The sequence below is a fragment of the Hippichthys cyanospilos genome, chromosome 18 (genome assembly GCF_059441005.1).
Source record: "Hippichthys cyanospilos isolate Australia breed blue-spotted pipefish chromosome 18, RoL_Hcya_1.0, whole genome shotgun sequence".
NCBI classification, from domain to species: Eukaryota; Metazoa; Chordata; class Actinopteri; order Syngnathiformes; family Syngnathidae; genus Hippichthys; species Hippichthys cyanospilos.
Window position 1 is genome coordinate 9,361,114 of NC_142386.1, and position 20,817 is coordinate 9,381,930.

General features: G+C 38.1%; 1 protein-coding gene across 7 annotated transcripts in view; it reads right to left on the reverse strand.

Moving 5' to 3' along the window:
- LOC148408874 (acetyl-CoA carboxylase) overlaps positions 1 to 20,490 on the reverse strand; it is a 40,952-nt gene extending 20,462 nt beyond the window's left edge. For 4 of the 7 annotated variants that reach the window (XM_088440081.1, XM_088440079.1, XM_088440078.1 and 1 more), the window contains exons 1-33: positions 20,341 to 20,490; positions 18,282 to 18,543; positions 16,388 to 16,520; positions 16,120 to 16,258; positions 15,459 to 15,568; positions 15,297 to 15,378; positions 15,082 to 15,180; positions 14,668 to 14,774; positions 14,484 to 14,594; positions 14,182 to 14,391; positions 13,853 to 14,023; positions 12,175 to 12,336; positions 11,927 to 12,090; positions 11,209 to 11,359; positions 10,879 to 10,982; positions 10,426 to 10,653; positions 10,196 to 10,346; positions 9,986 to 10,120; positions 8,736 to 8,882; positions 8,479 to 8,667; positions 7,443 to 7,543; positions 7,012 to 7,100; positions 6,723 to 6,847; positions 6,345 to 6,458; positions 5,993 to 6,106; positions 5,828 to 5,917; positions 5,618 to 5,736; positions 3,358 to 3,381; positions 2,517 to 2,582; positions 956 to 1,099; positions 770 to 872; positions 566 to 673; positions 403 to 459 (exon numbers count right to left, since the gene is read on the reverse strand). In XM_088440081.1, the coding sequence (XP_088296207.1) occupies positions 403 to 459; positions 566 to 673; positions 770 to 872; positions 956 to 1,099; positions 2,517 to 2,582; positions 3,358 to 3,381; positions 5,618 to 5,736; positions 5,828 to 5,917; positions 5,993 to 6,106; positions 6,345 to 6,458; positions 6,723 to 6,847; positions 7,012 to 7,100; positions 7,443 to 7,543; positions 8,479 to 8,667; positions 8,736 to 8,882; positions 9,986 to 10,120; positions 10,196 to 10,346; positions 10,426 to 10,653; positions 10,879 to 10,982; positions 11,209 to 11,359; positions 11,927 to 12,090; positions 12,175 to 12,336; positions 13,853 to 14,023; positions 14,182 to 14,391; positions 14,484 to 14,594; positions 14,668 to 14,774; positions 15,082 to 15,180; positions 15,297 to 15,378; positions 15,459 to 15,568; positions 16,120 to 16,258; positions 16,388 to 16,520; positions 18,282 to 18,514 (4,080 nt within the window). In that variant the 5' untranslated portion in view covers positions 18,515 to 18,543; positions 20,341 to 20,490. The remainder of the gene's footprint in view (positions 1 to 402; positions 460 to 565; positions 674 to 769; positions 873 to 955; positions 1,100 to 2,516; positions 2,583 to 3,357; positions 3,382 to 5,617; positions 5,737 to 5,827; positions 5,918 to 5,992; positions 6,107 to 6,344; positions 6,459 to 6,722; positions 6,848 to 7,011; positions 7,101 to 7,442; positions 7,544 to 8,478; positions 8,668 to 8,735; positions 8,883 to 9,985; positions 10,121 to 10,195; positions 10,347 to 10,425; positions 10,654 to 10,878; positions 10,983 to 11,208; positions 11,360 to 11,926; positions 12,091 to 12,174; positions 12,337 to 13,852; positions 14,024 to 14,181; positions 14,392 to 14,483; positions 14,595 to 14,667; positions 14,775 to 15,081; positions 15,181 to 15,296; positions 15,379 to 15,458; positions 15,569 to 16,119; positions 16,259 to 16,387; positions 16,521 to 18,281; positions 18,544 to 20,340) is intronic. The other 3 variants (XM_088440083.1, XM_088440082.1, XM_088440080.1) reach the window with 1 other exon arrangement.
- Positions 20,491 to 20,817: the final 327 nt, after the last annotated feature.

Sequence of the window (20,817 nt, forward strand, 5' to 3'; positions counted from 1 at the left end):
GGCTTTATATACTGTATGAGTTTGAAATGCATTTAAATGCGCCATACGTCTTGTCCTGATGTCAGCAGCTACCAGAGACTTGGATGTGACAAGCTAATCGCAAGTGCTGGGCTGACTATCAACAAGGTAGGTTGCGTTGTACAATTTCTCGTGAATTAACGATCTAGTACTGTGGAAACATCTTTATAATATGTGCAATATATGTGTGTTACTATCAATTACACCGATTACTATACCTTGTATGGGTTTGGTAATAATGATCACTTCTCTGGCTCGTTTACATTATTGAGCATTGATAGTAGTCATTCAAACAATTTTAAGGGTTGCATGCAATGCAGATTAAGAAAACAGACAAAGAAACTGGGACAAAAAAAACATAAGAATAGGGAATGAGACTTTTACCTTCTGAGCCACGAGGAAAGTCAAGCGACGGATTCCGTGCTCAAACAGTAGAGCTTTCTGGAATTGATGGAGAGGAGGCAGGAGGATTTCAATGTGAGTGTTAACCCAGTACTAAACATGGTAAAATCAACAAGAGCGTTTTTGGCAGTGCTCCACTTCCAACCTTTGATTGGGTAAACTCCCGAAACATGGCTGCTAAGCTATCGTCGTCCATGTCACTGTCTGTCTTTATAGCCACATTCAGTATATGGATGGGTTCCTCTTGAGCATTCTGGATTGGTAAAAAAATATATATATATATATCTCAGCATTTTCAGTTGCACCACAAGTAATTACAGTAGCCGACCGTACAATAAGCTTTTGTCACCTTGTTGTCCTCTTCACCATACAGGACGGGACTACCTCCCTCAGGGAAGGTCGGGCTTGGTGGAGGCGAGTCAGTGAAGCAACTCAACACATCTGTTATGTTCCTTAAAAACAGGCAACCATACTGTTGTCACAAAAAAAAAAGTCACATTTCAGTTTCATATGATTTCAAATAATACACACTCACTTGGTGAACTCCTGGAATGAGCGAAAGGAAACCATGGCGCCCATTCGTTGACAGGGCGGCGTAAAAGACGTGTCCAGCAGAACATCACTTACGCTAGCCATGTGCACCATGCCGTAGTGGTTCAAGTTGGATGAGAATGACATCCTGTGGTAAAAGCGCTTAGAATGAGAATCCACTTTGTCACAAAAGGAAGACATTTCCCATCCACCTTTTGAGAGTCACGAGTGTTAAATTTTTGAAGCCGTAGCTTTTTGATGCTGTGGTAAACATCAATTCCCCATTCACTTGGTATAAAGACAGTTGAATTAGATGGTGATAAAAAAACAAAACAAAAAAAACACAGGTAGTAAGAATATTTTGCAATTATATTTGAGCACAATAAATCAGCTCTATAGTGGATCGGGGACATTTAACAGATTTCTTGTTAGTCAAACCAAACAAAATTGCCATAAACCCAAAAAATAATCACCATTAGTGCAATAACCATTGATAGCCCATAAAGTGATGACAAAAATAGGACATTTGGCCCCAGTGATTAAATGTGATTCTGAAAAAAATGTGTCATTGCGCTGACAGATCAAAAGTACAGCATTGAAAAGGAACATGATCTGCTGATTGTTGACCTGAGATACTTTGGCCAATAGTGTCAGACAAAAAGTCAGCAAACGACAGTCAAGCAGACCCATGAAGTGGACACTGATTGACTGCCGTTGTGTTTTGGCATAACCTGATACGCTCCTGTTGTGGGGGCAAGTTCAGCGGCAGAAAGATGTGAAAATGAAATCGCCTGTGAGTGTTGTTGGTTCTATGAATGATAACTAAAAAAAAAAAAAATAAAAAAAAATAAAAAACACCTTTAAGAGGATTATATGCAGTCTCTAAGTAAGAAGTAGCTCAAGTTTAGCCTACCACATAAAGTACACGGCTGTGACTGCAACCAGAGCTAACGATAGCAACGGCACTGTCATAGCTAGCCATATCCAAATTAAACTTATGAACACTCCGCATTTGTGCAAGTCTAAAATGGACAGGATGGACGATATTTTATTCACGTTAGTTTCTAAATATTTTGCGATTGAAAAAAAATATCTTACGATGTAAAGGTTATAGCCAGCACTTTGGACAAGTCTCATATACAACAGAAGTTAAACGGTTACAACGGCTTCTGTTCAAGAAAATAAATGACTGAAACCACTTTCCTGTTGTTGTAAATTATTAATCTTCAGATCTGCCACAATAACACAACATATAAAAATGTTTAAAAAAAAAAAAAAGACCTCCGGTGGAAGTATTTCTCTGATACATTATAGGTGAATTTAAAGATTAATTTGATTACTTACATATCGCAATTACTTTCTCATTAAAAAAAAAACCCATCTTGTTCCAGCATTAGTTACAATGAACTGAGACCAATCTTCATTTTGTTATGTCATTGGGTTCAGCCTGCAAATTGTCACACACCATGAAAATACAAAAACACCAATAAGACCCAAAGTAAGCCCATTTTAACATGAACCCAAAGTTCGCACCCTCAAAGTACTTTAGAGATTTTGCCTCAAACCTGTCCAAAGACTCCAAATTTGACACAGTTATCGTAATGTCCTGGACTGAAGGAGCAGATGTTTTCCTAGCGGGACAGTTACATGATTCATTTAAGCACATTAGTTACGTTAATCAAAATCTTAATAAACATTGAAGGACAAACACACAAAACCTTGAGAAAATATAGCAAACTCTCACATACAGACATTAATTTAATCAATCACATTTCTTAAATCCAGACATTCAATGCCAGGTAATGTAATGTAATATATATTATATATTATATATTATATATATATATATATATATATATATATATATATATATACTTTTTTTTTTTACTTCAGATAATTAAGTAAGGCAATCGATTACCTAAGGTAACGAAGTACTAAAGTAATCAATTACAGTACTTAAGTAGTTGATTACTTCAAATATATTACTAGAGTATCAATTAATGTGGGTAGTCAAGAACTAAAGCAGTTGATTACTTTGGTGATTAAATACTAAAGTGATGACTTTAGGTAACTCAGTACTAAAGTATTCAATTATTTAGGCAACTACTTTTGGTAATATTTGAGTATCAGATATTTTTAGACCCTCCTTTAGCCTATACATACACACACACCTGGGATTGAATGTCTTAAAAATGAAAAAAATATGTATTTGCGATTGAATGAGTAAAAAAGTATAACCGAAGCTATGAGATGTAGGCCCTGCTCGTCTATAAAACAAACAATGCCTACATTTAGTGAATATGCAGTTAAACTGCTTAATCAACAGCAATATTAGACTTCATTTGAATTTGCACTTTGGCCATGCCCTCAATCTAGTCTATGCAATAAAGAAAATGTTTACAATACCTGTTTAGAGTGGGGATGTTCCCTCTGCAATCAAACAACATTGATTACTATGGGGTTAGTGGCAGGCATCAGGACAGGAAGACAGTCAAGTTGTAGCAGTGTGTTTGCTTGTCTCAATAACGGTTTACTATGCAACTTGTCAATATCGAAATGAATGCGCATGGATGTCAAAAGGTTGCGCACACATTTTACTTCTTGACTGAACCCTGTGCAACATGCATCATGAGATAGTCAGACTGCCTTTTTGAGCTCCTCCTCAACAAAGGCAAGGAAGCTATATAGCACATTTCGTATACAAGGCAAGTCAAGTGCTTCACAAAAGCACAGACATGCACTTAAGAGCATCTCAAAACACAACACCAGACGACACCAACAGGAAGAAGAGGGGGAAAAAAAAAACAAAGTATTGATAACAAGCATTAAGAGGAGCTCTTCATGCTAGTTTTAGAAACAAGTAAAACAATGGTTATTTTGACAGAAACATATTACACACACAAACATGCATCTCCATCTCTAACGAGATTCAATAGGAGTTAAAATGCAAATTAGTCTATGCATGCTCACTTTTGATGTATACTGTCAGAAATAATAGTTGAGAACTATGCATTGCCAATATTTTGCATCCTAGTAGATTTTACGCCGATCTGATCGGCTTAATCGTGATCAGACGATAATTGGCACTTCATACTAAACCGGTGACAAGCTGAAATTATGATTGATTGGTTCTGCAAATGGTATGTTGTATTATTGTTGTGAGGGGCAACAATACCCCTTTTATTTGCACTAATCTGTCATTGTTCATTTTATAGAGCTGAAACTATAGTTCTTCATTTACTTGGTTACAATACACCAATTCATTTCCAATAAGTTGTAATATTCATTTTTTCTGACTTAAGCTGTTTTAGTTCTACCGGACTAAACTTTCCCTATGTCTTGCCAGTTCTTGGATGCCTTCTAGAGCTCATGTTTTTACTTGTTAAGACATTGCAAAAAGCGCTTTAATGCATACATATATAAATCATTTTATTTATACACTATAAACAGTATAGAAAGATGTGCAGTAAATAAACACTTTATTTAAAGGGACAGCATGTAAGATTTAGACAGATTTTCATCAAAAAGGAATAAATTAAATGATTTTAAATGACCAAAACTTGCAATTGAATATTAATGACCAACAGTATGTTTTAAATATAATCATAGGTCTAGTTATCATTAAATGTTATTACATTGGGGGGTGGCACTTCTCCAGACGCGGCCATGTTTGTTATCGCTATGGACAATGGTAAATGCAGTACCTGCAGCACCTCCTGCTGTCCGTAATGAAAAACGGACTAAATCTTACACACTGTCTCTTTAAAGAGATATTGCCCGATTGTGTGATTGTATCTGTGATGATTTATGCTTAATTTGGAAGATCTGTGATCATGATTAATCCAAAAAATCCTGTTTGTGTTAAGTCTAATGGATGAAATCTAAATATTTTTGTTAATATCCTCTACAGTTTAAAAGTATATGCAGTCAATAAACAAGTCAGACATTTTGCCCCATCATTCGGATTGATTGTCATCAGTTCTTTTGGAACTCACTGATCTGCGATCGTGATCAGCCGCAAAAATTGTAGAAAATCACATGAATATTATAGACATATTTTGTGGAAATCCTATAAACAGTATCAAAGTATATGCAGTAAATAAACAAGTTATTAAAAAGACATAGTGCTCCATACTGTGATCCACTTTCAACTCAAAGGGAAATAAAATATAATCTTTTTCTCATGTTTTACAGCGCTTTGCTTGAAGCTCTTTTAAGAGTGTGTGTGTACCTAATGTTGCGGCTGGACATATTGACAGCATTTTATCCCACATTTGAAGCCAGCGTACTGGCCGTGCACAGCACCAGCAAGCACACAAGCATATTCGTTCACGGAAACAAGTCACACACTGGGAATGCCGTAACTCCACGCTGCAAGCATGTTCAAATGCTGAACATGTAAAAGACAATTCACATTTGTCCATTTTTGTGTGGCAACAGTGCCCCCTAGGAAGACGAGCTAACATACTGCAAGTGGGAGAGCAACAGTATGATGCCCTCACACAGTTCAACAGAATCAGTCAGATTTTGCAAAATCACTTCTTTTGCACACAAGGAACATTTACAACGGGACATCTAGTAAATGGGTCATTTCATTCTGCAATAATGCAGAGAACAGGAGGCAAAGTGAAACAAAGAACTGTTAACCTTATGGAATGTGAGGTACCTGTTTGGGTGTGAGGTGGGGAGCATGAACTGGAACTCGACTATGCATGTGTTGTCCTTCAGCTGGCGATGCTGAACACTGTTGAGCTCATAAGCGATGTATGCTCGGCGCACATAAACCTGCCGTTATCAGGAGATGAAGACATAAGTGGATTAGTGAACACGCCGCACTAAAAAGGAATTGGAGAACCGCGGGACGTGATCATCTCACCTCAAGGGCGGCCATTCGGACAACTTGATTACTGTGGTAGAAGAAGTTGGGCAACACATCAAAGATCGATGTTTCGGAAAGGATAAGTTTCTAGAAGACAAATGGGACAGTCAAAAATTCTTGCTCCACTACCGCCAATCATATCTGCAGATTGCTCTTGAATACCTGTAAATTTTCAATGCAGAATTGGTGGCCGTACATATCGATGGCAGAGAGGAAGATAGACTCCACCTGGTTGTGGCGGAGCTCGTAAGAGGGGAGGTGAGATGCTATCAACACCTGCAGAGAATGAAATTATGAACGATTTCATACCTCATTGAATTTTATTATCCCCAGACATTGTCTTTGCTATGTTCATACGGTGTTCAACGTAAATGAGTACACCCCAACTGGTTTGTTAGAAAACATTAACTTTCCTTTTGGAAGCTGTGTATATTTTTATGGCACGTGCTACTAAAAAACACAAATGAGATTTGGCTTTGGTGTTTTGTTTTCTTGAATGGCCTATTCAACCAACCTGACGTGCACGAAGTGCCACTTTGGCATTTGTTGTCTTGCTAAGCTGGGTGAATTCGGTCAACATAGCCATCAGTTCTTCTGTGAGGGTAGGATCGCGGCCACACAACTGGTCCTGAAGAAAGGATAGAAAATACTACTGCTTTACCTCTGTTTGTGCTAAATAAATATATATATTAATATATATTTTTTTTTTTCAGTGGTGATGGACTTGAAAAAAAAAAAGAAAATATATAGATATTAATATTAATAAACAGTACGAAGTATCTGCATTGGAATAAAGTTCCAATTTACTAAATATAGCACCCTTATTGGATTAAATGTGCATAGAAATAAAAACTCCCCATACCTAAATATCTAAAATATAATAGAGACTTACAATCAGCATTGTAACTAGCAGGTTCTTCTTGGTGACTTGGGCATGGGAGAAGATATAGTTGAGCACATTTGCCATGTCACCTTTGTTTTCTTCACGCAGGGCAAATACACACTTGTCATAGTGTCCTATCAAAAAAATAAAAAATATTTAAAAAAAAGTCAAACGTCACGCAACATTTAGAAACTGCAACCCGACTGACTTGTTCTTTCTGAAACAGCACTATCCATTGGAGAAATATAGTATTACATCTGAATATTGTACACAATGGTGAGTAACAACAATTTCTTACCATTCTGGAACTGGATCTCTACTTTAAGGTATTGTCGGAGCAAGTCCATCACCACTGCCTTCATGTAACCTCGGATCCCACTGCGATATCTGTAAGAAGAATCGACAGTATTGACGGGTATGCAGTCGGGCTATCATTTTTTTTTTTGTAAATCAAACATCCCATTACACAATCAAGCAAATACCATCCCCCGTTGCCATTTTTTTATGATCTACTAAGGTTGACAAGAACATGCAGTGAGTGGATATAAAATAGTCATTATTTATAAACGTATATAAAGTGTACCTCCGTCAGTCTCTGACTAATATTCTAATAGTCAAATTATTCAAATGTAATAATACTGGGATAAGCTATTCTAAGCATCATAATTTAAATACAATATACAATGCAAACAAGTTGCAGACGACTAAGGTACAGACTATGACACTTACTTTTGCACCAGCTGAACAATGCTTTGTGTGTTCATGAAGAAGACTTCTCTTTCCGACTTCTTGTTTAGAGTTGCAGCATGGCTGTCTAGGATGTTTGCAATCTGGGAAGTAGGGAAATATACAACAAAATCAAATGAAACCACAAACAGCTATTTTCCAAATCTACTGTACTAATTTTTATTTTAAGATGCCTACCTAGAGACTACAAGTCACAAATTGTATCCACAATTATGGTAAGTAACTAGTCTTTTATTTATATTGTGCTTTTCTACTTTAGGTGCTCCAAATGCTTTACACAGACTACTCGTTTACCTAGCATCATTACCAACTGAGGGTTCAGCGGTGTCTTGCTGAAGCAGACTTCGACATAGGTGCACTGAACGGGAAACAAATCTACACCCTCTCAGTTAGGAGACGACTCCACGATCACTCAGCCATGACACCCTAAGTATCATTGGCCCACTTTCCTTTTCTTAAATCATTCAATCTCCAAAACACATTTTTACATATTAAACGTCTCTCTGTCTATCTATTTGTTAAGAAAGAGACAGTGCCGATTATGCATCTGAGCTAACAACATTAATACAAACCCAAGCCAGGAATTTCCTGATGATAAGTACATAATAGCAAGTGGACTTCCAATTTACCACTCTACAGTAACTCCCCCAAATATTCATGATTCAATATTTGCACATCCACCCATTTTTGGTACCTATCCTCTATTATTCCCAGGGAAAAAAATCATATTTTCATTGTTTTTGTTCTCGGGCCAAGCAAAACTAAGAGTTTGCTATGATCTATGTTGAATACGTTGAGTGCTCAGATTTAGATATAAGTAGTGTTTAGCTGCCATCTTGTGGCATTTATTGGAAATTCATAAGCTTTTTTTGGCATTGGCAAGGGTACAGTTCAATTTTGCACAAGTTATTTGCACCCTCTGCTGGTTGCCGGTGCGTCATAAAATCATTGACGTCTGTTCATTTGAAAAGAGTGCTGTGGTTTAACATGAGGTGTGTTTGTGTGTAAGGCGGGCCACCTGCTGACTGGGGAACTGGCAGAGCACAGAGGTGATGTTGCTGGCATACTGAGCCATTTCCTTCTTGATGGCTTTCTCCACAGCAGGAGGAACGCGACCCGAAACGCTGGTCATAATGTCTTGAAGCTCCAGCAGCGGCAATGAGGGGTCACGCATAGTTTTCATTAGCCTTTCAACCCACTCTTTCAACTAGGAATAGGAAAATAGAAAAGGCATTGGTTTTGCTCTTGTTTGTTTTTAACCAATTTTGATCTCACCTTGGAGCTAAAGAATGGCTCGGGGAGACAGTAGCCATTCATGACGTGAACAAGGTGATCCAGCGTGTTGTGAAAAACTCTGTGGAGTTTCTCTCCTCGCAGAGCAACAGCCTGGGTTGAGGGAAAGGTACCCGTATGCAGCTCTGCCTACAAAACAGAGACAAATCATTTGAAAACTTGCAGTCAATTGTGTGTCCCTTGTTCCATTTGTTTTCCTTGTTTTTTCACTCATTTCACTGATGGAGTAGCTATTGTGTAATTGGGATATCAAACAGAGGAAATGGTGCCTGTTAAATATTAAAAATGCATTCTAAGAAGATCATTCACTGCCAGACCAGTTCAAATGGATCCTTGGCATCTATAGGCATCATTGGCAGTGAATGAGTTAACATGTTCTTCCACGAAATCGCAGATTAAATCATTTATGTGATGCATGTTATGCACATTCCTTCTTTGATTTATGCCAGTTAAGTATCGTGTCAAGTTGAACAATTAACTGATTCACTGATCTTTGATGTGTCTAACCATAAACTGCAATGAATGAGTTACTGTTAGACCGAGAGTGATACTAGTCAAGAGTAGGCTGAGCATCTCAAAATAAAATACATTGAAATATAAAAAGAAATCAAGAACTGAAAGCAACATAATTTCCAGTGAATAAAACACAACTCAGTATAATACATGTGCAAAAAAATATGTAATGTAATGATATAATAATAATAATAACAACAATAATATAGTAATATTGTCCTATGATTTGCTGGCAGTTTATTAATTTTTAAGATCTAATAATAGAATATTTTTCACCCATAAAAAGCCAAAGATATTTAAATAGTTATGGGTATTTTTTAGGTGCTGAGTGTGAAAATGGTATTTGTTTAAATTGGCTCCAGTTTTAGAGATAAACTTTTTTTTTTCTAAATTAACAATTCGATTCCTCATTCGGGGTCATTTAAAATATTTGTTTATTCTTTAAGAAAAGTAATACACACTTATTTTTTACTTCTAATATTGGCAAGAGTCTTATTTTTACAGGAAACGTGTTTGCTTATCGAAGACTCTGCCATAACAACTGCCATCAGTCACAATTTTATAGGGCTGGGGAATAAATCAGTTGAATTTGATTAATTTGTCAATTAACCAAATAATGAAAAGGAGCTGAATCGTGAAATCGAAATGTTGCATGGGACAATTGAAAAAGACAGATACAGCCCCAAAGTGGTAACAAGAAGAATACCGATGCGAATTACCTGTTGCACTAGGCTGGGGTCGTCAAGTTGAAGTTTGGCAATAACACAACCGGGCTCCAATGATGCTCCGGCCCTCTTGACATAGTGAATACAACCGGACTCTGTGCACGCCAGGTGCAAGACCATCTTCATCACCTGCAATTGAAATCAATACAATCAACTCAACACCAAACAGCAATGTGCCCACTTAAATGAGCAAAAAGGACATACCTCAATTTCAACATAACCCTGGCCGGAAAACACATGACCGCCATCTTCGACTGTGTACTGGATGATTTTTCCTGCTGAGGGAGATCGCAGCAGCGAGGGGTCGTTCTCCTTTTCGAAAACACAGGTCTTGTTCCCTATGGTGATGCGATAGCTTTCGAGAAGAAAACCAGTTGAGATCATACATATCTTGTGGTGGTGCAGCAAAAAAGCAAATGGCTTTTTGTGGTTACCTGTCAACCTCTTCCTTCATGTAGGTAGTGTAGCTGCTGCCATCATAGGACAACAACAAACCTCCATCACTAAGCTGGTGGACATCCACTTCTACTGTGGAGTTGTTCATGATGAGCACATACGAGTTGGGAGACTGGCGAGTCACCGTCAGGACGTACTTAATGCCTTCATAGATCAGCTCAACATCCACGGTATTGAGAAGTGTGTGTGCTGGCAGCACCTGCCCCCTGATTCACAATGTACACAACCTATGAGCAATTATACTTGTATTCAAAATTTTAAAGAAATTAAAAGCGCGGAAGGGGGAAAGGAATCCAGAATCTAACGAAAAAAAAGGGAGCACATTATTTCATGCAATCTCTATCCACCTAAATACATACAGTAGCTACCAATTAGGGATACACATGTGGTGCATTCAAACGCAGTTAGACAATTCAAACTCAGACGCTTACCTTTCCAGAGAATGCAGGAAATTGGATACACTGTTCCTCAGGTTAACATCTGCCACATGAAGAGCTCCACTCACAAGCCCCAGCATTGTGTCTGGACGCTCAGCCTGAATGCAACAAAAACTTTTAGAGGGGACCAGAAATAATACAAGTGCGCATATCAATAGTATTTTTCTGCTGTCTCAACAATTTTACCCCATTTGATTTTTCAGAATTTTCTAGCCAGTGAGTGTAAACTCTCCACAATAATGCATTACCCCTCAATTATTTTAATCTCTCCACACAATGCATCGTTCCTCATTCATTTAGGAAGAAACATTCATCCGTGCACACCTGCATTTTCTCAGAGATCAGCCTGTCGAGCCAGCCCGTGTCAATGGTGTTGTGCTGAAAACTTTCGGTTTCCAGCAGCTTTATGAGGTATTCCACAGTGGTCCGAAAGTCTCCTCTGATAGACAGCTCCTTCAAAGCTACCACCATATTACTAGAAAATCACAAATTTCACAGTAAGACTACAGCAGCTCAGTACAGTAATTAAATCATTTAATTGCCAGGGACGTATTTTCCCCTTTTTATTTTTTTTTAAGAGTCCACACATTAAATCCCACTTAAGAATGAAATTGACATTTAAGTGCATTAAGGACATTAATTTCCAAATACTTAAGTATTAAATTCATACTTAAGCATCTGGGATTGGACGTCTGGTCTCTTAAAAAACGTGAAAATACTGTCCCTGGCACTAAATGAGTTAAGCATTTTGGTAAATCATTATTTTAGGCATAAAGTACAAGTAAAAAAATACCCCATGTATTGACATGCAAAAGTTATCAACAAGTACTAAAGTAATTGATTGTTTTAATAAATAAAGTACTTAATTCATTCAGTACCAGACATTTTAGATACTCCTTGAGCCAAACACTTGATTTTTTTTTTTTAAAGATATAAATCAGTACCGCGAATTGAATGTCTGGACTCTTATAAACCATAAAAAAAGTCTCTGGGATTGAAGGAGATGAATACGATTTTGTAACAGCAAAAACAATGCACTTACGAAATGGCTTCTTCACGATTCTCTCCCCATGAAAAACAGTGTCCAAATTGGGAGTCGGCAAACTCATGCAATCCACCAGCAGCTGCAACACTGAAGTAGCCCCAAACATTCTTATTGCTGCGAAAGTTCAGCTCTTGCACTGTTCCCGAGCTTGGCTTGAAACCCTGCAAAGAGACACCATTTGATGTCCATTTTCAGCCAGAACTATGAGAAATGTTGTCTTTCGTTTAGATGAGCGGAAAGCATACCTCGTCTGGATTTTCACTGGTGATGCGAGCTGCAATGACGTGCCCTCGCGGGGAGGGGGCTGTCGACAGACCCTCAAAGTCAATAGGGGAGTCACCCCAGGGCTGCATTCCATAAAGCATCCTGATGTCTTTGATTCGGTATAGGGGGATGCCCATTGCAATCTATAGCAAAGCCCAAAGGAACATGGATGGCTATTGCACATGAACAACATTTTATATGGCTTTGTATGCAAAAGAAAACAGGTACCCACATTAGGCACATCTCCGTAATCTATTGACAGTTATTAAAATTAGCTGCATGAAAAAAGTATGCTTTTATCTAGATAGTATTGCTTACTTTTCATTGACATTCATAAAAGGGTATTCATTAAAATAATGCATTCATTGTCGTGGTTGTCGTTCCAGTGGAATTGAACTTAACATTAAAGAGTACTTTGTCAATAAAACGTATCAAAAACGTATGGAATTAACTAACATCAAATCTTCAGAATACTAAACTACACTCATTCATTAAATTCAACATTAAGGACAATCTACTGGAAAAACATCATTTGAACACCATTATTAGTCGCTCTTTACTGAATATATAAATGCAAATATCTAAATTCCATAGATGATTGTGTCTTTTTTTTTATCTTCAATATCAAAACTTAATGTACCTTAACCCTTTAAGTGCCAAAGTAGCAATATTCCAGGAAGGAACTTTTATAGTATCCCTTTATCACTAACCATTTTCCACATATAGTACAACCTTTTGAAATAGTGTTACAATAATTGAGTATTTTATTAAAAAAAAAAAAAAAAAAACTCTAGTGCCTAATAGTTTTAATCTCACTGAGGGGTAAACATTTGCAAGGGTCTGCGAAGGTAGCATCACTTCTAATCTCGCCACCATGTTCACCAAAATGTTACCATATGTTACCTGAATGGTGCCTAGAGTTTGCCTTAATATTTGCCAACAGTTTTAATAGTTTTTTCTACTCTTATTACACACAGATTTTGAGCATGTTCAAAACTTCGTAACGACAAGGGCAAAACCTTACAAAAAATTTGCCTGTCGTCTATATTTTGCTTGTATTCTTAAATCTGGTGAACGAATGATTGAAGAAAAAAATTACTTCCAAACAAAATAACAGCTGTTTCTAATATTTTGACTGTGAAGCTAAAAAGAGGGTCTGTTTTAGTTTTTGGATTGACTGAAAAGAGACGGGCATACAGTGGAAATGTATCTCTCAGATGTGACTCAACTGAAAAACACCATCAAGCAAAAAGTGAGTACCAGTACATTGTTTGCCAGCAAAAAGGACTGAACGACGATGTGCTATCACTTAAATAATGGCAGCTTTCCCTGCAATCCTACCCTTCAGCTTCACTGCTGCTGACCTAAATACACACAATCCTTAAACACAGCGGGTGCACGCCATGTGACCAATTGCAGTTTCGACCACTGCATCGCTAACAATGATGTCTCTCTTGAGCAGTTAGTTGCCATGGAGATGGGGGCCTTGTCCGCCATTGACTATCGGATGCAATCAAGCGTAAATACGGTCTGATATCCCATTGTCAGAGATTGCCATCAAATTGGGTGTGGTACTCAGATCATCTTTTTTATTTATGCATAAATTTATTTGTTATTATTTGTTTTACTAGCGCTGCTGCAGACATTCTTGGTACTCACTTGCAGCTGGGCAGCGGGTAAGTTGACATCTGCTACCATCTCAGTGCAGGGATGTTCAACCTGTAGACGAGGGTTGAGCTCCAGGAAGTAGAAGCTGCCGTCTTGGCTATAGAGGTATTCCACTGTGCCCGCACTCACATAGCCCACCATTTTCGCCAGTTTCACGGCACACTGCATACAGAAAGCAATTCATGAGGATTCATGAGCCAGAATCCTTTTTTTTGTTTAATTTACCGTAAAAAAGTTTACAAATCACACTAGCTGTTAGCTAGGTGAGAGAATCATAATCGAGGATTATTTTGGGGAGAGGTAGCTTTAGTGCCTTTTACCTTTTCCATATCTTCAAACACATCAGATGTGGCAATAGTAGCTGGCGCTTCCTCTATAATTTTCTGATGACGTCGTTGCACTGAACAATCCCTGCCAAACAAGGATATGGCATTGCCGTATTGGTCTGCCAAGATCTGGACTTCCAAGTGGCGAGCATGTTTGGCCAGCTGCATGATGAACACAGGAGAACCTGGAACTTCTGCCTGAACCTAAACCATTAAGGGAAAAAAAAAAAACAAATCATCCATTAAAACAATATAACCATAAATTTAAACAAACCATACACTTAATGTTAACATACTTGTCTGAATAGGTTTGGGAAATCGTCAGAGCAGTTGACTTTGCGGATACCTTTACCTCCCCCTCCTTCTGAGGCCTTGACCATAACAGGGTAGCCAATCATGTCAGAAGCCTATAGAGACAAAAACAAGTTGGTGGCACATCATATTCAAAATTATGTGACCCTGGAGTATGTGAAAACTTACTTTCAAGCCACTGTCAACATCGTGGATGCAGCCCTTCTCATACAAGTCTTCAGGAACATTGATGACTCGTTTCTTTTGATTGACTTCAGACCATTCGACTGTCAGGCCTGGGAGGGAGAAACACGAAACTTATTACATGTGAGCATAAATAATCAAGCTAGTTTGCATATACATTTAGGACTGTGTAAAAAAGACGCCCGTACACGTCAACTTTGGCAATTTTAAAGGGATACCTAAACATCGCCCAGTTGGGATGGGGACACATAGTAAAGCGATACATTTTTAGCACTTTTCAGCAGTAAAATGTTAATATTGTGTATATGTTAAGCCCTTTCATCAAATTCTGTGACACAAATATGCGTGGCCCTACTGCAGGAAATTAGAGGCTGTTTTTTTTATATTAATAAGATCTACCCGTTCCGCTCCATGGCAAGGTGGGGATGCCAGCTGTCTGAGCCACAATGGAGGAAGCAATCTTATCTCCGAGTGCCCACATTGCCTGACTCGGAGGACCTGAGAGGAAGGAAGGAAGATGTTAAAATAAATAAATAATAATAAATAAAAAAAATACCGGTACGTTATCTCCATCTGTGACACTAACACATTTCATGCCCAAAAATGAATCTTACCCATGAAAGCAATGCCATTCTTATGGAGCAGATCAGGAAGTTTAGGGTTCTCTGAGGCATGACCCCATCCAGCCCACACGGCCTGTGAGACAATACCAATACATATATTGATTTTTGTAATCAATTACAGTGCAAAAATAGTCCACTGATGCATTGCAGTACCTGCACAGGTATTCGCTTGGCAATGTCCAAAATGAGCTCCACATTGGCATAGTTGTTGTTATTCGTCCCTCCTGGCACAGGCACATAATGATCTGCCATCTTTATGTACTCTGGAAAGAGTGGGGGGTGTTAAGGTTAGGAGTGGGTAGAAAAATACAAAATCTTAACCCGCTGACAACAAAATTCACCTGAGCTGAATTTCATTGAACAGACCAAAATTTGGTGGTACCCTTCTGATATCGCTGTAATTTGTCAACGGATTCAGACTGAAAGAACAAAATGTTTTGTCTTTGCCGAAATGTAATATTTTCCCTGCATCCATTCAGAGATATTATAACATTACAATTATAGGAAAAGTCACAAATTATGAGAAGGGCAGAGCACTTAAAATAAATACATTACTTTACACTCGATTGAAAAAACATAATATACATTCATACTGTACATACATGGATAAATACACATAGGTTTTGCATGGTACCAGGGGAGATTATTGATTGTTATCATATCACGCACTGTAATGTAATATAACATAATATATATAACAAAAATATAATTGGAATTGAATTTGGAAGAGTCTGTTTTTCTGTGTAATCTGACATTTAAACTTTCCCTCAAAATTTGAAACCATACGTTCCGAGATAGCGTTGCCACTCCTCACCTGCATTTGCCTTAAGATCTTCCGGGGTCACCATCACCACAAATCGGATTGCCCGTTCGTTCCGAAACATCTCGTAGGCCCAGCGTCGAATAGAGCGCATGCACTTGACTGCAGCAATGCCATTATTAGCAATAAGCACCTGAAAAGCAAAATATTGTTACAGTTCAGCAGTCAACGGCATAATCCAATCATGATGACACATGTTAACAAAAATGACAGGCACTAGCTATTTTTGTTTCCCATTTGCTGCATTGAGCATGACGGTTACCTTCTCAATGACCTTGTCACCACCAAAACGTGTGACAAACTCAGCAGGAGATGCCACAGTGAAATCCCTCTGCAGATCAATACGTCTGCGATCGCGATTTTGCTTCATCAAGTGCAGCCCGGACATGCTTGGCCTGTTTATAGGAGTCAGATGTTTTAAATGTCTTCCTTCTGTGTATATAATATTTCAAACTATTTGCAGAACAAAAATGAAACTGTTTGGTGCCCCTTCCCAACAATTTGTCTTTAGCAGCAGTTGCAGGGATTTATTTGTATATTTCTTTTCCTCTTTTTCCAAGTGTTATCCTAAAGAAGGATTCTAAAATGAATGGTGGTAAAAATGTTAAGAATGTCAATAGCCACATGGTTGTGGAGTTTTAACAGGGTTCATTGAAAAACTGCTTTGAATCTAGTTGAGTCAAAGTTGGTGTTTGCGTCACAACTATGAATATTGTAGGCTGCCCCAAACACATTACATCATATATGATTAAACATACCAGAGTCATAATAAATACTTTTAACCTGAGTCACACTTCACATTCCACATTCATGGAAAGCACTTTTGTCTATTTTCTTTTTTTATAGAAATCTATGCAGCATGGAATAAAAATGAGTGAAAAAAAATGGATGATATATAATAATAGGACTATTTCAAATTTACAAGAAAGACAACAAGCTTTTTACCTCAAGCTCCACCCAGCTGGGGGTTTGCACTGGGGGAGGGACGTGATACTGAGCTTGGAGGGTGTGCCAGTGCCTGAGCCCGTTTGGCCGGCTGGTTTTTGTGGCCTGTATTTTTATTTTTTTTAATAATTGTAACATGATGATGTAATGCAATGACAAACATACTCCATATAGCGATTTATGTTCAACTGGAGAAAAAAAAGTGCTAAAAGTAAAAATAAAATTCTGGGAGAGGGCAAAAATAGTATTTCCGTTTGGAAGGATGCTGAAGTCGCTTAAAATTTGTTCCAGATAATAAAACTCATTTCAACTAGATGTCAAATCTTGATTTAAAAATCTAAATGGGGGTTTGATGGGGCCCCGTAACCTCCAAAACAGCTACAGGGCTGTGTTACATTTACGACTGAATAGCACCATTGACAAGGCAGATGGGGCATTCATAAATGTTTTTCTTAAATTCCGTAAGTGTGCCACCTTTCCAAGCAAATGCTGTAGACCAGGGGGATATAGAGAGACTCTTTTCAGCAGCGAGTAGCCAGTGAAACTACATTCTTCACACATGCTGCAAAGCAGTTCAACTATTGGCGTGAAACTCCAGTTGAGGCCTCCCTAAGTCTGACACAAGAGTTAAATTGGAAGCTACGGGCTTCTGTTTGCATCTCACAATTGTGTTGTTGATAGTGTGCAGATTTAAGCAATCATAAGCAATGAAGAATTAAGAAAAACAACAACTAAATTTGTATCTGATACATATTTGATAATATCAAAAATTGTCAAAAATAATGATTTGACACGTATTTAAATGTTTTTTTAGAAGTCTAGACATTAGATTCCACTGACTTATTTAGATCTTTTTCTAAGGATTGTCAAGTGTTTGGATAAAGGAGTGTCTGAGAATGGCTTTTACTAAACGCATTAAGGACTGAGGTAATCAATTACAGAATAAAGTAATCAATTTCTTTAACTTTAGGTACTTCAGTAAGTTAATGAACCCTTGTGCAGTATTTTGATCATTCTCACAGTATTTCACAGTATTTAAAGTATTGGACGAAATACCGCACAAGGGTTAAATACATTAAATTAAAAGTACAAATAGACATGTAACATAAAAGATCCACAAAAGGATGATTTTTCGTGATAAGCAATTCGGATGATGAATGACACAAGAACATAAACAAATCTTAGAATGATTATCAGGCCTGGTTTCTAACCTTAGATTGTGGTGCATGGATCCGTCAACGTGCTCAAAGCTCAGGTCGTTGGTGCTATCCGAGCTCCCGGACGACGGTGACAAAGAGCGTCCCTCCTTCTCCTCCAGTTGCACATCCGGCTTTCCTTGTACTTCATCTTCTGAATTCTCTTCAGAAACCGATCCCACAATGAAATGGGACTGCACTTCTGCCTTAGCCGGGTTCTTCTTGGCAGCATCCTCTGGCTGTGCCATGGCTGGCTGACGGGCACAGGCTGCAACCACTAGACAAGAGCAAAGGCAGTCATAGTCTGAACATCAGAATACTGTACAGTCAATTGGTGTAAGATGCTATTTGAGTACTTGCATAAGAGGCTTGCTTAAAAAGATACGGTCACGATTATGCAATAGCTATTGTAACACCATAACCCAGACATGGGCACCCTGACACAAATTAAGCTTTTGGATCCGTGTAGCACAAGTGTCAACCACAGTATCCTGTACAGCATTATTCTTATAGCACTTGATGTAATTTGTTTGTATAGTAGCACAAGCACATTTTTGTCATTTCAATAAACAAATAGCCAAAGAATTCACAAAACTGTTGACTTCTTGGGGTTCTGTACCACTTGATGGCCCCGTAGAGCAAATTGAGCACAATGAAGCTTTGAACTCGATGTATTCCGATCATTTGAATCAGGTGCATAAAAATCGCAGCCCTCGAGGACCAGGTTTGGACACCTCTGCTTCAAACTTTGAATGTGCAAACCAATTGGCTGCAAAGCTTCGTTGCTTTATGAAGCTTCATTTGGCCATGACTACAATGTGGTGGTATTTTTGGGTCACCATCCTTTTTTCCACATTAAGAGTCTTTTCTGCCTATATTGTTTGCTTGCTTTGCACTTAATTTCTACACAGGACTGCATAAGACGATAAGAATTTTTTTTTCCTCATACATTTTTTTCCTCATCACATTAATAAAATAAGTTCCAAACATGTATTCATTATGCTGAATGAATACAAATAATTCAGTTAGAGCAACAAATGATGTGAATCAAATTCCTTTTAACTTTTCCCATCAGGCTGTAATTTGAAGTCTAAATATGATGTGTCTAAATATGATGTCCACTTTGTGATTTCCACAAAAACAACCTCCTTAAGGTCTCGACTTTCATTTCCCAGCAGCCAAATGGTTCAAATTGTAATCAAAGTGAAAGGAAAATAAGGGAGTAGTAGACGATGCATACAGTCGAAGAATGAAGGTACCAAATGTGAAAGATAAATGTGCCAGAACTTTAAGAGCATTTTTTCTCAAAACTCAGGGATTCAACTTGGCCATATTCAAATTGGTGTACTTTCATTAATGTTTTTTTTTTTTTTTTTTTTAGCTACTTCCATGAATTGTGGATCACATTAAAGGCAGTTAAGGGCAGGAGTAAAATATACAGTATAAATATCCCAATCTCCATTTTTGGAGACATAAGCCTGATTTTGTGAAAACGTATCACATTATGTGTCAATAGAATAAAGTTACAATAAATATTACATCAGCTTGCATCCTTTGATATCAAAGAATACCTCGTTTGCACTTTAAAACCTTTAGGAGAAAGTTAAACAAGCTTCCTATGATCATGTACTCCACGTGGTAGTTTGCCCCCACCACCACCAGCCTCTTCACATACATATGGACTAAGGGGGCTATTCACCTTAAGTGATGACACTCCTTACCCCACCTGCAACAAACAACTGATAGAAGGACCAGGAAAAAAAATATGAGCAAGCCAAGATCAAACCGTGAAAACATCGACAGAGTCAGAATAGTCAAAAAAGAAAACAAGGGAGTTATTTGGACATGCTTTCAGCTTTTTGTACACGTTCGAGTAGTAGCTGATTAATGCTAAGGATAGCGTTTCAGCATACACATAAAAGCAGATTGAACATAAACGCTTGCTAGCGAGCAAAATGAAACACATTCGGGGTTGCTGGCGCACTGTGCTCTTCTGCACGCATTAGGTGATGGCTCGTCCGATTAGATGTGTCACAACAACAATTTAAAAAAAAAAAGACCTCAATCAACTCACCGGTGGAGATGAACCGGCACGCAATCCTGAACAGTTGAGTTTGAAGAACTCAATGAATTACTGGCATGTGAAAGACCTCATCCCAGTTTCCGTAGAGAAATCACATCATGATGAGGTCACGATTGCCGGTTGAGTGGCTTTCAACGCCAGAGTGTGGGGTGATGTGACGATACTCACTAGGTTACTTCTGTACATTCCCCTCTGACCCAAACTTCCGGCATAGAAACACGCCAGATAGACTTGACCCCGCCTCCAAAATGGCGACAAATATGCCAGTTGGAGTTCACGTCGCATTGAAGAACGCTATATAAACATGAACAACATTAATTCTTTGCTTCCGGAGGAAAACCTAAATCCAAATTATGATAAACAAAACAAAACATACATTTTTTAGCGTTTGGTGTTTCTGTAATGCAGATGAACCAAGGTGTCTATTGGATCGGGAGATAGACTGCCCCATTGCGCGAACCAATGGAA